Here is a 13559-nt window from a genome sequence, read left to right as displayed (position 1 = left end):
GGCAAACAAAGGCCAGGTGCGATTCAGGATTATGTCCACTGGTTTAACTTGGGCTGGTTCTCCTCTCATCTTGTTGCAAATCAGGAATAAGAGCCACATTTTTCATAAAATGCCTAGTGGGATTTTCAGAAGCATCCGAGCAACTAAAACTTAATCATTTCAACAGACGTTAGGCAGCCTGGCATTTCCAAATGCGTTCAAAGTTACCTGAATCCCTTTAAAAATAGAGCCCCAAATACTCTGGAATCAAGGTGAATTATTCTGTTATTATGCACTTGTGATAAATGGGGCGCGGTTAGCACCCTTCTGTAACTCCTCAACCATTCAGTTAGCTACAAAATCTTTCTCAGCTGTTGTCTAATTGCCTTACCTGTAAAGAGTTAAGAGGGAAGCTTAAAATGAGTGGGCACCTGACCAGGGGAACCAATAGGGAAGCTGTACCTTTCAAATGGGGAAAAACTGCTGGGTGTGGGGGTCTTCAGTCTGTCCGGTAGAAGCAGACTGGGCAGCAACATGGTGTAAGGTTTGGCCAGGTATAAAAATCATCAGCATCATACCAAGAAACTACTCATTTGAAACCACAGATATGTAAGTAGATGAGCAATGACTAGTTAGACACAATTAGATTGAATTCTTCATTTTGGGCTTGTGGATTCCTCTGTGCTAACCCTAGATGCTTTTGTTTTGTTTTTGTTTGCTTGTAACCTTTAAGTTGGACCCCAAGAAAGTCGTTTTTGGTGTTTGATCCCTAACAGCTGGAATTTTCAGTTGTGTTTTATTTGTTTTTTCTCAATAAGATTTACCCTTTTTAAGAACATGATTTGATTTCTGTGAGTGAGGAGGTAAAGAGGCTGTGCCTATGTGGCTACAACAGTTGAGCTCTCCTTCTCTTTTGTTTTCTTTCTCTGCTGCCCCGAGGGATGGGTGGAAAAGCCGAGGGGCCTCAGGAAAAATCTTCCCAAGTGAGGGTTTTTTCCTGGATTGGCAAAAGGCAGTTTTCACTTGGGTGCTGGCAGCATCACCTGCCCGGAGTGGGGGCAAGTATTATTTTTGGAGTCCTTGCGCCCCCCCCCCCCCTGCACTCGTAGTGCCATAGTGGGAATCAGCCCTGACTGCACCTCAGTGCGAAGCAGGAGTTATTCCACTGGGGTCCATGCGACTGACTCTCAATGCAAACTCCATTGTCTCGTCAGGGGTAATTCTCCAGTCACTCCATCTAGGGCGGCAGTTCTCAATCTCTGGGTCGGGACCATATTTTAATGGGGGCGTCAGACATGGTGTTAGACTTGCTGGGGCCGAAGCCGGAACTCCACAGCCCAGGACCAAAGTCCAACCTCGAGAGCTTCAGCCCTGGGTGGCGAATCCAAGGGTTACAGCCTCCCGCCTGGGGCTGAAGCCTTCGCACTCCTGCGCAGAGCGGTGGGGCTCGGGCTCCCCCCCCCCCCCACACACACACCCCAGGGGCAGCTGAGTTTGGGTGGGCTCAGGCTTCGATTCCCTGCTCTGGGGTTATATAGTAATTTTTGTTGTCAGACGGGTGGTGCGGTTCAAACACGTGTGAGAACCCCTGAGTTAGGCTGATTCGCCTCTCACTCATCCGGGCGTGTAAACCAGGAGCCATTCCAGAGTGAAGCACTGTAGGTGTGAGCGGCTCCAATGGACTTACTCGTGGAGTAAAACACAAACACACCCACAAATGCTCTAACCTACCAGGAAAAACTGACACACAACCTCAGACACAGACAGACACACACACACCTCCCATGGGCCAGGGCTAGGGCAGCCAGGAAATACCAGTCATTTATCAGAGGGCCCACCCAGACCCTCAGCTCCCCCGTACAGCTGCGGAGCGGACAGGAGAGTCTGTTGCAACCTCAGGCCCGGATTGGTGGTTTCCAAATCTGCAAAACTCCTGTAACAAAGTCTCTTTCCTGCCCATTCACAAGCGCAGGTGTTTCCTCTTTTCTGCTTCCCTTCAGCTTCGTTGGTGCCTCTGGCAAAGCGTCTCCTTCAACTTAAAGTGACAGCAGGAGGGGGCAGACAGCAAGGGCGAAGTGAGGTGCCTTCTCTCCGGGAGGCGAAGCCTGTAGATCACCCCCTTTTTGTCCCAGTCCCCCTGTCTCTGTGTCACCGTGTCTCCCCTGGCGCAGTAATAGGTGGCGGTGTCCGCAGCTGTCAGGGAGCGGAGCGTCAGGGAGAACTGGTTCTTCGCAGCGTCTGCGGAGATGGTGATCCGGCCTTGGAAAGACGGGGCGTAGCCTGTACCCCCGTTATATGGATATACCCCTCCCATGGATTCCAGCCCTTCTCCAGGAAACTGCCGAACCCAGTACCAGACATGATCCTGAGAAGTGATGGAGACCCCGGAGACAGCACAGGTCAGTGTGAGGGGCTCGGAGACCTTCCCCAACCCCGGACCAAAGGCCACCAGCTGCACCTGGGAAAGGGCACCTAGAAATAAGGGTGGGAGAGTCCAAAATGATCATTGAATGCGATGCCCAAAGAGCGAAGGCTCCCTCTGCCTCCTCCCCGGTCACAGCCACACACACACAGAGAAATGCAAACACAGAGAGACACACACAGACTCACACGGCGCCAGGGTCAGCGCAAGGAAGACACATTTAATCATTTGCAAGGTCTCAAATATCTCCAGTCCAGCCGCTGACCCAGCGCAGCTCGGACAGCTCGGGAGAGTCGGCTGAAGTGTGAGGCTCGGGCTGCAAACCTCCGCCGACACCTGTAACAAATTGCAGCTCATTGGCAGACACAGAGATTTGCCCGGGTGTTATCCCTATAAATAGTCTGGGAGCCTCTAGCGGTCTCCCTTGTCTTCTGCTGCAGAAGGCGCCAGACCCTGCCAGAGAAGCAGTGGAGGTAATTAGCCAGACGCTCTACGTCTTCATCCAGGTGTTTGGAACTCAGCTCTCCCCGTGTGGTTTCTTAATGTTGAATAAAGATCAACACGGGCACCACAGGGCTATAGTGGGTCAGACCAAAGGTCTGTCTAGCCCAGTATCCTGTCTCCCGACAGTGACCAGTGCCAGGTGCCCCAGAGGGAATGAACAGAACAGGGAATCATCAAGTGATCGGACCCCTGTCACCCAATCTCCCCTCTCTCTCTCTCTCTCTCTCTCTCTCTCTCTCTCTGGATGTGGTTCTGTCTCTGCTTACACACACAGCAGTGAGTTTGTGTCTTTTATCTCTCCCTCACTGGCTCTGTCTGTTTAGAAGCTGCCTTTTCGCCCTGCCCTGCCCGAATTGTCCAAAGAGCCTAAGGGGGTTAGGCGCCCAACTCCAAATTAAATTAAAAGGGAAAGTTTAAGCACTAAAGGGAGACCCAGTTCTTGGAGGTATTTCTGGAAATGCTCCTTGTGTTTTGGAGAGATGCCATGGAAGGTGTTTCCCCATCATAGTACATCAGCCCGATAAACTCAGGCCCTTGGCCAGAAAATCCGGTCTCCAGGAGACGTCGCATGTCAGGGTGAGGGGCTCTGAGACCTTCCCTACCTCGTGGCCCGACTCCACCAGCTGCAGGTGGGAAAGGGGGCCTGCAAAAAGGGCAGGAGATACCCAAATAATAATATAATGCTCCCCACTCCAGGGAGCTAAGGATGTGGCTCCAAGCGCAGACTCCTTCATCTAAAGCTCTCATGCAAATATGAATCAACACAGCTCCTCACACACACAGGTGCAAATGTAACACTGACAGACCCTGTGGTTGGAACCTGGGACCTCTGGTGCTCAGTGTATGAGCCTCTACCCCATGAGCCAAAAATCATGTGTCTCTTAGCCAAGGTTGTAGAGCAGACTCATTAATCAAGTGGTCTTGGTGCCCCTAGATGGGACGGAATACCACATCCAGAAGGTGTGTGGGTTACAGAAACCCACACATACTCTACCTCACCAGGAAAATATCACACATACATACACACACACACACACACACTCCCTCCCATGGGCCAGAGCTAGCGCAGCCAGGAAATACCAGTCGTTTGTCAGAGGGGCTCCCCAGAACCTCAACTCCCCAGTTCAGCTGTGGAGCGGACAGGAGAGTCTGTTGCAACCTCAGGTCCAGACTGGTGGTTTCCAAATCTGCAAAATTCCTGTAACAAAGTCTCTCTCGGCCCATTCACAAGCGCAGGTGTTTCCTCTTTTCTGCTTCTCTGCAGCTTCGTGGGTGCCTCTAAGTTAGGTTCTTACCCACGAAAGCTTATGCTCCCAATACTTCTGCTAGTCTTAAAGGTGCCACAGGGCCTTCTGTTGCTTCTGACAAAGCGTCTCCTTCAACTTAAAGTGACCGCAGAAGGGAGCGGACCGCAAGAAAAAATTCAGATGCCGTTTCTCCGGGAGGCGAAGCCTGTAGCTGGCCCCCTTTTTGTCCCAGGCCCCCTGTCTCTGTGTCACTGTGTCTCTCCTGGCGCAGTAATAGGTGGCGGTGTCTGCAGCTGTCAGGGAGCGGAGCGTCAGGGAGAACTGGTTCTTCGCAGCGTCTGCAGAGATGGTGACTCGGCCTTGGAGAGACGGGGCGTAGTCGCTATCCCCGTCATATGGATATACCCATCCCATGGATTCCAGCCCTTCTCCGGGAGGCTGACGGAGCCAGTACCAGTAGTAATACTGAGTATTGATGGAGAACCCGGAGACAGCGCAGGTCAGTGTGAGGGGCTCGGAGACTTTGCCCACCCCTGGGCCGGAGGCCACTAGCTGCAGCTGGGAAAGTGCACCTAGAAACAAGGGTGGGAGAGTCCAAAATAATCATTGAATGTGATGCCCAGAGAACAAAGGCTTTTTCTGCCGCCCCCCGTCACAGCCACACACACAGAGTAATGCGAACAGTCACACACAGAGACACACACAGACTCACACGGCGCCAGGGCCAGCGCTAGGAAGACACATTTAATCATTTGGAAGGGATCAAAAATCTCCAGTTCAGCCGCTGACCCAACGGAGCTCGGACAGCTCGGGCGAGTCGGCTGAAGTGTGTGAGGCCCGGGCTGCAAACCTCCGCCGACACCTGTAACCAATTCTAGCTCATACGCAGACACAGAGATTTGCCCGGGTGTTATCCCTTTAAATAGTCTGGGAGCCCTCTAGTGGTTTTCCTTGTCTTCTGCTGCAGAAGCCACCAGACCCTGCCAGAGAAGCAGTGGAGGTAATTAGCGAGACGCTCTACGTCTTCATCCAGCTGTTCGGAACTCAGCTCTCCCCGTGTGGTTTCCTTAATGTTGAATAAAGATCAACATGGGCATCACAGGGCTATAGTGGGTCAGACCAATGGTCCGTCTAGCCCAGTGTCCTGTGTCCTGACAGTGGCCAAAGCCAGGCACCCAAGAGGCAATGAACAGAACAGGTAATGATCAAGTGGTCCATCCCCTGTCACCCATACCCAGCTTCTGGCAAACAGAGGCTAGGGACACCACCCCTGCCCATCCTGGCTAATAGACATTGATGGACCTATTCACCATGAATTCATCTAATTTTTTTTAACCCTGGAGAAGAGTTACTTAGCTTGATTGTGCGTTGTGTGAAGAAATACTTCCTTGTGTTTGTTTTAAACCTGCTGCCTATCAATTTCATTGGGTGACCCCTAGTTCTTGTGTTATTAGGAGTAAATAACACTTCCCTATTTCCTTTCTCCGTGTGTATGTGGATCCTTCTAATCTCTCATACACTGTCTCTGTCTGTCTGTGTCTCTTTCTCTTTTCCCCGCACCCCGTGCTTGTGATCTTGGTTGTGATTTCCAAAGCTGCCTAAGGGAGTTAGGCACTCAAATCCCAATAAAACCCCTAAAGAAGTCAGACTCTCCTATCCTTTCACCACCTCTGAAATCCCCAGCCCCTCTCTGGCTCTGTTCCCCACCGATTCTTCATCTCTCACCTCCTTCCCACACACTTTTACTGATCTAGATCCTGGAGAGCTTGAAAAAATTGCGCTTTAACTTCCCTTCATTCTTTAAAGCAACAGATCTTCCGTTGCTCTAAGAGGGGTTTTCTTATGGTAAAAACTGATTTGCAATTGTTGGCTATGTTTGTTGCACGTTTTGTATCGATGCTTTCAAATAAATTGTGTACCCCTAAAAGAGTCGCAATGAATTTAAATAAACATTCAGGATCACATGTGTGACAAAGTGTAGGATTTTCTTGGTTTCTGTGGAGTTTCAGTGGTTTGCATGTGGAGAGGGTGGGACTCAGTTTCCCTGGGTGTTACTGGTTTAACGAGGTGAGGGGAGAGGGAGTGTGTTTTGCAGAGGCCCGAAGAGAGGATATGCGGACCCAGCCGGTGGCCGTGAGGATGGATACCCCAGCGACCGGGGACCTGGCGACCTGGTGACCCAGAGTCCCAGCTGAGGAGACGCAGCCGGTTCTGGCCAGTGGAAGGACAATGGGCTGCAGAGTGAGGACCCAGTGACCTAACCAGCCGGTTCCAGCCAGAGGGAGAAGCAGGAGAGGAGGCCCCGGTTTACGATCCTCTTTACCTGGAAGGAAGACAATGGACAGAGGCGGGGCCTGGGGCCGGTGATCTCAGATGCCCAGCTGGGAGCAGGGGGTCTCTGGGCTGGAGAGGGGAAGCAGGCAGAGCCCACCTGGATGCAGGGAGACTGGGATGTGCTGGGCTGAGGGAGGCCAGGCCTGAGGGTCAGAGAGTTTCCTGTGCTGTGTTCAACTCTCAATAAACCCTCCTGTTTTATGCTGGCTGAGAGTCACTCCGGTCTAGAGAACAGGGTTGCATCTACCCCTTCGGGGGTGGAGACCCTGGGGATCCAGAGCGAGTGGACTCCCTGAGGGGGCCCACGGCAGAGACAGACGTGCAAAGGCTCAGAGAGGTGCGGATCCAGGAGATGGAGGGGCCTGACCCCGAGAGAGAGTGGACCCCCGAGAAGGGCTGTCTCACTAAAAGGGGTACCCCCCACGGACAGCACGGGGCCAAGAGTGGGCACGATCTGTGAATCCGTGACAACATGTTGATTCTGTTGTGTTATTGGTTAGTGTTTGTTGCGAAGTGTTTGATAACTGATTTCTGAGTGTTGGGAATTGATTTGTGTGTAGTCCTTTGGGGGTTATTTGTCGTCATTTCCTATCGTCTATTGATTAGCTGCTTTGGTGATTACTTTGGGCTTTATTTGTTGCGTTGTTATTGTTGTTCTTGGGGTGTGTTTGCTTTTTTGTTGATTTGCTTTTCCTTTTGTTGTTGTTTTTCTCAAATTTCTGCACCGTTCAAGAGCAAAACAAGCCCTTCATCCCTTCCTGCTGCATTCCCCTCTCTGGGACTCTCTATCGGCCTGTATGGGCCCAGTTATTTTAAGATGCTCACTTTTTAAGCTGCTCCCGGGAGCGAAGGATCTCACTGACCTATCCCCGCCATGCCGCCATTCCCCCGAAATACCAGCTGTGACCTGGCGCCAGCGTGAGGGCGGGGAGGAAATAGGTTACGGTTTGAAAAGGAGGGTGGGGGGAAATATCATCACATCTCCAGTTCGCCCCCTGAGCTGCTAAAACCCCGAAATCTCTGGAAATGACAGGACCAGATCTGTCCACATCCCTGTAAATTACACTCCACCTCCCACCCACACGGCCTGACTGAGTCCGGATCTCTCTCTCTCTCCTTCCCTCTGCATGCTCGTCTCTCTTCTCTGTCTCTCTCTGGGTGTGGCTTCTTGTCAGCCTCTCTAGCCTTTTCCTCACTAGTTACAAAACCAGGACTATTTGTAAACCGCGCATTAGCTAACACATGGTAACCTCTGACAGAGGAGGTCGTTTGTAGTTTTCACTTTACCTGGCTGTTAACCCCAGATTCCCCACAGTCTTTATGTCCACCCATTAATAAGAATGAAAACTACACACTTCCCTGTCCACACTAAAAATATCCCCTTCCCCACAGTTCTTCTCTCGCTTCACATATACACAACCCTCCCTTCGCTACACTATCGATCGGGCAATCGATTGAGAAAACGCAGTTTGATTGCTCCTGTCAAATAAATGATCTTCCATTTTCATGTCAAAAAGTGGGATGGGGGGGCATTGTTTGTTGCCATCTCTCTCTCTCTCTCTCTTTCTCTCTCTCAAACGGTGTCCCTAAAAAGCTACAAGTGAATTAAAGGAAAGACGGGGGACCCCTGACTGTACAGTGTGTTGCTGCTGGTCAGAAAGTACCGGTGTGATTGTGGGGTTTGGGGCATTGGCGTCTGGTTGTTTTAGGGACGGCTGTTGTTCTTCCTATTTTATTGTCTGTCTTTTTGCTTATTCTCACTTGATTATTTTCCGATTTTATTCATTGGTTTTGGAGGGTTTATTTATTGCTTCCGGCTTTTTATGTTGCCTTTTAGAAAACTTTCTTTCATTCTTAACAAAAAAAAAAAAAAATTTGAACAGGGGAGTGTGAAGGTCTCTAACCCCCCCCCACCCCCCCCCCGGGCCGGATCCCACCAGCTGCAGCTGCGAAACGGGCACCATTTCGCTATGGCGCAGAAGGAGCGAAGAATCTCTCTGTCAGAGATAAATGGTCGCACAGGGGCACAAATACTTCCAGACACAGAGAGTCACGTGGGGCCAGGGCTAGTGCAGCCAGGAAAGATTTCATCGTTGTTCCGCCGTAAAGAATAACCGCTCCTCCAGCTCCGCCTCTGTCCCCGCAGAGCTGTGAACGCTCCGGGCGGCTGCTTTAGCCCCGGGCTCGGGTTCGAGCTTTGCAGCCGCGTGGCTTTCAGAGCGCCGGAGCGCCCAGGGGACGGAGCTGGGATGAGGCACTGAGGAGACCTTCCCCTTTGCACACCCCGAGCAATGTGCTGGGAAGGGAGGGTGCTGTGTGTCTGTGCGTCTGTCTGTCTTTCCTCCTCTCTCTGTGCCACACACGTCTGCAGCCTACACTGCAGAACAGCAGGCAGACCCAAGCCACACTCCCTCCTTGGCATTTGTGTTAGTCTAATGTAAGCGCTGGGGTAGGGGTACCCCCTGTCCCCCACTCTCCCACACCCACCCCGGGATTCACGCCTCCCTGGTTCCCCCTGCAGTGACTCAGTTTCCCTTCTCTTCCCGCAATGAGAGCGCCAGGTCTCTTCCCTCCGCCCCCAAGGGAACAGATAAACTAATAATGTGCATGGACCATTATATATATTTGACTGGGATAAGAAAGAAAGAAGGAAAGATGGATGAAAATGAACGGAGATTATTAGATAGATAGATAGATAGATAGATAGATCTAGGTATACTCTGCCACTAAAAACACATACTCTGAAGGTTCCTGGTATTTTCAAACATTTTCTCACCTTTCCAAGCTGCTAAAATAAACACAAACTGTACCCACACTGGCATTGCTCTCTGAGCTGGAGGGGCGGAGCCTGCCCTGGAGAGGGACGGAGACTCCGCTCGGATGGGTGTCAGGGCGCCCCGGGAACAGGGCGGGTTATTGTGAGGGGGACAAGCCCAAACCCAGGTCTCTGCTCCCAGCACCTCACAGCCAAGACCCCGGCGAGAAATGCCCCAGCGCAGCCTGAGACCGGCCTGCTGCAACCTCCCCCGGGAAGCAAACGCTGCTCCGGGCTCGTGAACAATGGTCTCTGGGTGTCGGAAGAGGCTTTGGGATCCCCCTGGTAACTATCTCCCCCAGGACACAAAGGGCCGCGCATCGCAGGAGAATAAAGTCTCACACCCGGGCGGGCAGTCAGGCTGCCCCCACGCGGCCCCGTCTTTTTAATCCGCTCCTTCACACGCGGTAACCCTTGCTCAGGTTTGGTGCCCACTGGAATATCTGCGGGGGCTGGGCTGCAGGGGGGGGGGGGGCGAGGGCCGAGAATCTCCCGCACTCTCCCTGGGTCCCCCCGTTCCCGGACTCACAGCACCGTTTCTGGGACACAAGCGAAACAGCCTGGGAGCTGCAGGGCGCTTCTCCCAGGGGAGAGTCTCTGACACTCCTCAGGGTTGGGGGGTTTCCTGTGTGCCCCGGGAGTTACATCTCCCTGATGTCCCCCGCAGACACTCCGTTTCCTTTCACTCCCTGCACTCAGCGCACCGGGTCCGTGCCCCGCTCCCCCAGCAGCCGACTTTACCCCTCTGGGCCCGAGGACAGAAGGTTTTTGTCTCAGCTCACACCGGCTTCCCCTCACTGTGTGTCTCTAGCAGCGCAGTGATACCGGGCCGTGTCCTCCCGTCTCAGGCGGCTCATTGCCAGGTACAGCTCGCTCTTGGCGTTGTCTCTGGAGATGGTGAATCGCCCTTGAACCCGAGGCGCGTAATTTATGCCAGTCCCGTCGTAGTAAATGCGTGAGACAAACTCCGGGCTTTCCCCGGGACTCTGCCGGTACCAGAACATATCGGAGCTGCTGAAGGTGAAGCCGGTGCATTTACAGGAGAGCCGGATGGACTCCCCTTCATTTCTAACAGCCCCCCCGGACTCCACCAGCTGCATCTGGGACTGGGCACCTGAGGGAGAAAACACATTAATGATCATAATGATAATTGTTCTTACCTAATGACTCTCACTAGGGTGATAAGGGGCATCTAAACCACAGAAATAGACAGAGAGAGAAGTTGCCAGCTAATACAGTGGAGGAAAGCATAGATGGAGAGAGAATGCAGTAAAGGGACAATGGATGGATGAATAGCCAGTGGAGGATTAGATACATAGAAAGAGATGAGATAGTGCTGAGAATGGAATTATGTATAGATAAGAAAGAAAGAAAGAAAGAAAGAAAGAAAGAAAGAAAGAAAGAAAGAAAGAAAGAAACGAAGGATATACAGACCCCTGCAACTAAAACACATACTCCGAATGTTCCCTGTATTTTTAAACATTTTCTCACCTTTCCAAGCTGCTAAAATAAACACAAACTGTACCCACACTGGCATTGCTCGCTGAGCTGCAGGGTAACTTCTCCCTGTCAGGGTAAGGAGGGTTTAGCCCTTAACTGCACAAACACAACACTCGGCCGCTTCTGCCTATTGCAGCTTCCCAGTCGCTGCTGCCGGGTTTGGAAGGGAAACGAAGCCACCCCCCTTCCCACGCCACACCCTGCCCCTAAAGAGAGGCGGAGACTCCGGTCTGATGGGTGTCAGGGCGCCCCCAGAACAGGCCGAGTTAGACGCTAAAGGTCCTTTTTTTTTTTAAATCTCAGATCTGCGTAGGGTTTCATGCAGCGGAACCCTAAACCATAAGGACTGAGATCCCAGTAATTGGCTGGATTTCACCCTGAATACGGACATTGGACTATAACCTGTGGACTATTTCCAAAAGAACTTTGCAAATACAAGCTCACCATCTCTGCTACATATCTGAACCTCAAGAATTGAATTAATGTCTGTATGTATAGTGATCTTTGGACCAACACACGGAGCGCCGGGGGAGGGCGGCGAGCCCGGCCGGGGCTCCTCTCCCCAGCGGCTGGAGCCGGAGGGCCGCACTGCCCCCCTCCAAGTGCCGCCCCAAGCACAAGCTTGATGGGGTGGTGCCTGAAGCCGGCCCTGGCGGACAGAGACAAGCTCAGGAGCTACATAGAGCTCTTCTTGGGGTCTCTTTCCTGCTGTGTGTCTCAGGCAGGAGTTCACACTGCCCTGTCACTAGGCAGAGTTGCTGTATCCCTGTTGGTCCCGGGATATTGGAGATCCAAGGTGGGTGAAGGGATATCTTCTAGCGGATCTCTCGCTCACCAGCAGAAGTCGGTCCGGTAAAAGAGATGGCCTCCCCCACCTTGTCCCTCGCAGAGGGGGGCTGAGAGAAGGGGACAAGCCAGGCGGGGCGGGGCATAGGGGTTCCCCCCTTTCTGTCCGAGGGCTCCCTGTCTCTGTGTCTCTGTGTCTCTCCGGGCGGAGTAATAGGTGGCGGTGTCCGCACCTGTCAGCGAGCGGAGCCGCAGGGAGAACTGGTTCTTGGAGGAATCGGCGGAGAGGGTTATTCGGCCTTGGAGAGACGGGGCGTAGTCTACGCGCCACTGCGAGTTGTACCAGTCAATCTCTCCCAGCCAGTCCAGCCCTCCCCGGGGGAGCTGCCGGTACCAATCCCAGTAATCAGCAGTGACGGAGCCACCCGAGACCGCGCAGGTGAGTGTGAGGGGCTCGGAGACCTGCCCCAGCCCAGGGCCGGACCCCGCCAGCTTCACCTGGGAACGGGCACCTGGAAACATGAATAAATGAATAAACCAATGGGCCCAGCGAGCAAAGAGTCTCCCGCACTCGCCCTATATCCCCCCCCCCCCCCCCGCCAGTACTCACCTGGGGCTGGGGCCAGGAAAGCAGCCAAGAGCCACGTCATCATCGTGCCTCGGACCGAAGCAAACCAGCCGGAGATGCGGACACCGGGGAGAGTCTCTGAAACCCTCCGCAGCGTCTGCTGGAACCTGAGACCCAGAGCGGGGCCAGCGGGCGGGAAAGACTGCACCACCCGGGTGTCGAATCCTGTCTCACTGGCACCGGGAGCGAGGCGTTCACACAGCTACAATGCAGCTCGCTCACTCTCCCACGGTCATTAATTTAACACACACACGCAGCTCTGCACTGGCACTTTATCTCTCTCACAGAGACCAGCTCGCTCTTTAGCAACCACATGTCTTAACATGCCTGCGACTGTCACTGTCCCTTAAGGGCCTAGCGGCGGGAAGGATTAACCCTTAACTGCGGGGACACAGCGGATGCAGCTTCGCTCTCCTCCGGGCTGAGGGACAAGGCGGGTGTGAAACAGGAAATGCAGCTGCCTCCCTGCTCATATCCTGTACGTTAACAGGGGATTGTCAGTTCTGACTGGCGTCCGGGTGTCCAGACATTCGACAGGTCCCCTATTGGGGGAACTACGGGGAACATACGCTCCCCTGCAGGAGACAACTGAAGACCAGTCCCGTTATTCAAGACCAGGGGCTCTCTCAGAAATTAGACCCCTCCCCTTTCTTTACCAATGGAATAAATGAAAGAATGAGTAAATAAAATTATTTTGCTCCCTCCTTCCCCACCAGAGATAACTAAGCTCCAGGCCTGAGTGACCGACACCTCAGAAGGAAAGTAACATCATCCCTTTAATAGTCACCATCACAACATGATCGTACCGCTTTTACCAACAGGTGGGTGGCGGGGAGAGAAGTGTTCGCTCTCTTTCCATAGGAGGCAAATAATTCACCGGTCTGAGTCATCAACTAGGCTGTCAGAGTTCCTGGCTACTTGGAGGGATAATGAGAATTTGCAGGACGGAGTTGGATGGTAATTGCAGACATACCGAGGGTTGCAGTGTCTGTCTCTGGGAACTCCAGGGTCAGGGACATGTGATGCTTGGTGTGGAACAGGAAACGCAGCTAAGCAGTCTACGTATCCTGTAATCTGATAGCCGAGTGTCAATTCCAACTGACAAGAAGGGAGGGGGGAGGGTATTCCAACACCCCCTTTGCAATAGCAGCGTGTCCCCAAATGTTGTGTCTCTTTCTTGTTCTGCCCATGTTGAGTATGGATGATATCCCCACACTATGGAACCAGAGACATATAGCTGAGGGACGAGGACTTGTCTAGAAACCCGGGGCCTCCTCTGTTACCCCTGAGTGGCCGGGTTTCAATGCTTTGTACTAGAGAATGACAAGGTCACTGTTCCTGCCT

At 52.8% G+C, this 13559-nt stretch overlaps 1 long non-coding RNA gene and 1 gene segment (V, D, J or C); one reads left to right on the top strand and one right to left on the bottom strand.

Annotated features, from left to right (window-relative positions):
• The first annotated feature begins 443 nt into the window (after positions 1-443).
• On the top strand, positions 444-4546 carry LOC135975197 (uncharacterized). The gene is made up of 3 exons (XR_010592143.1): positions 444-588; positions 2151-2378; positions 4424-4546. It is a non-coding gene; the product is annotated as an uncharacterized LOC135975197 (long non-coding RNA).
• Positions 4547-8417: 3871 nt separating this feature from the next.
• Positions 8418-11292, bottom strand: LOC101952838 (Ig heavy chain V region 3-like). The segment is given in 2 exon segments: positions 8418-10415; positions 10793-11292. Coding segments are annotated over 2 exon segments (366 nt in total).
• Between the last annotated feature and the right edge of the window lie 2267 nt (positions 11293-13559).

The sequence above is a fragment of the Chrysemys picta genome, chromosome 13, assembly GCF_011386835.1.
Source record: "Chrysemys picta bellii isolate R12L10 chromosome 13, ASM1138683v2, whole genome shotgun sequence".
NCBI lineage: Eukaryota > Metazoa > Chordata > Testudines > Emydidae > Chrysemys > Chrysemys picta.
This window is presented reverse-complemented; position numbering and strand designations above follow the sequence as displayed.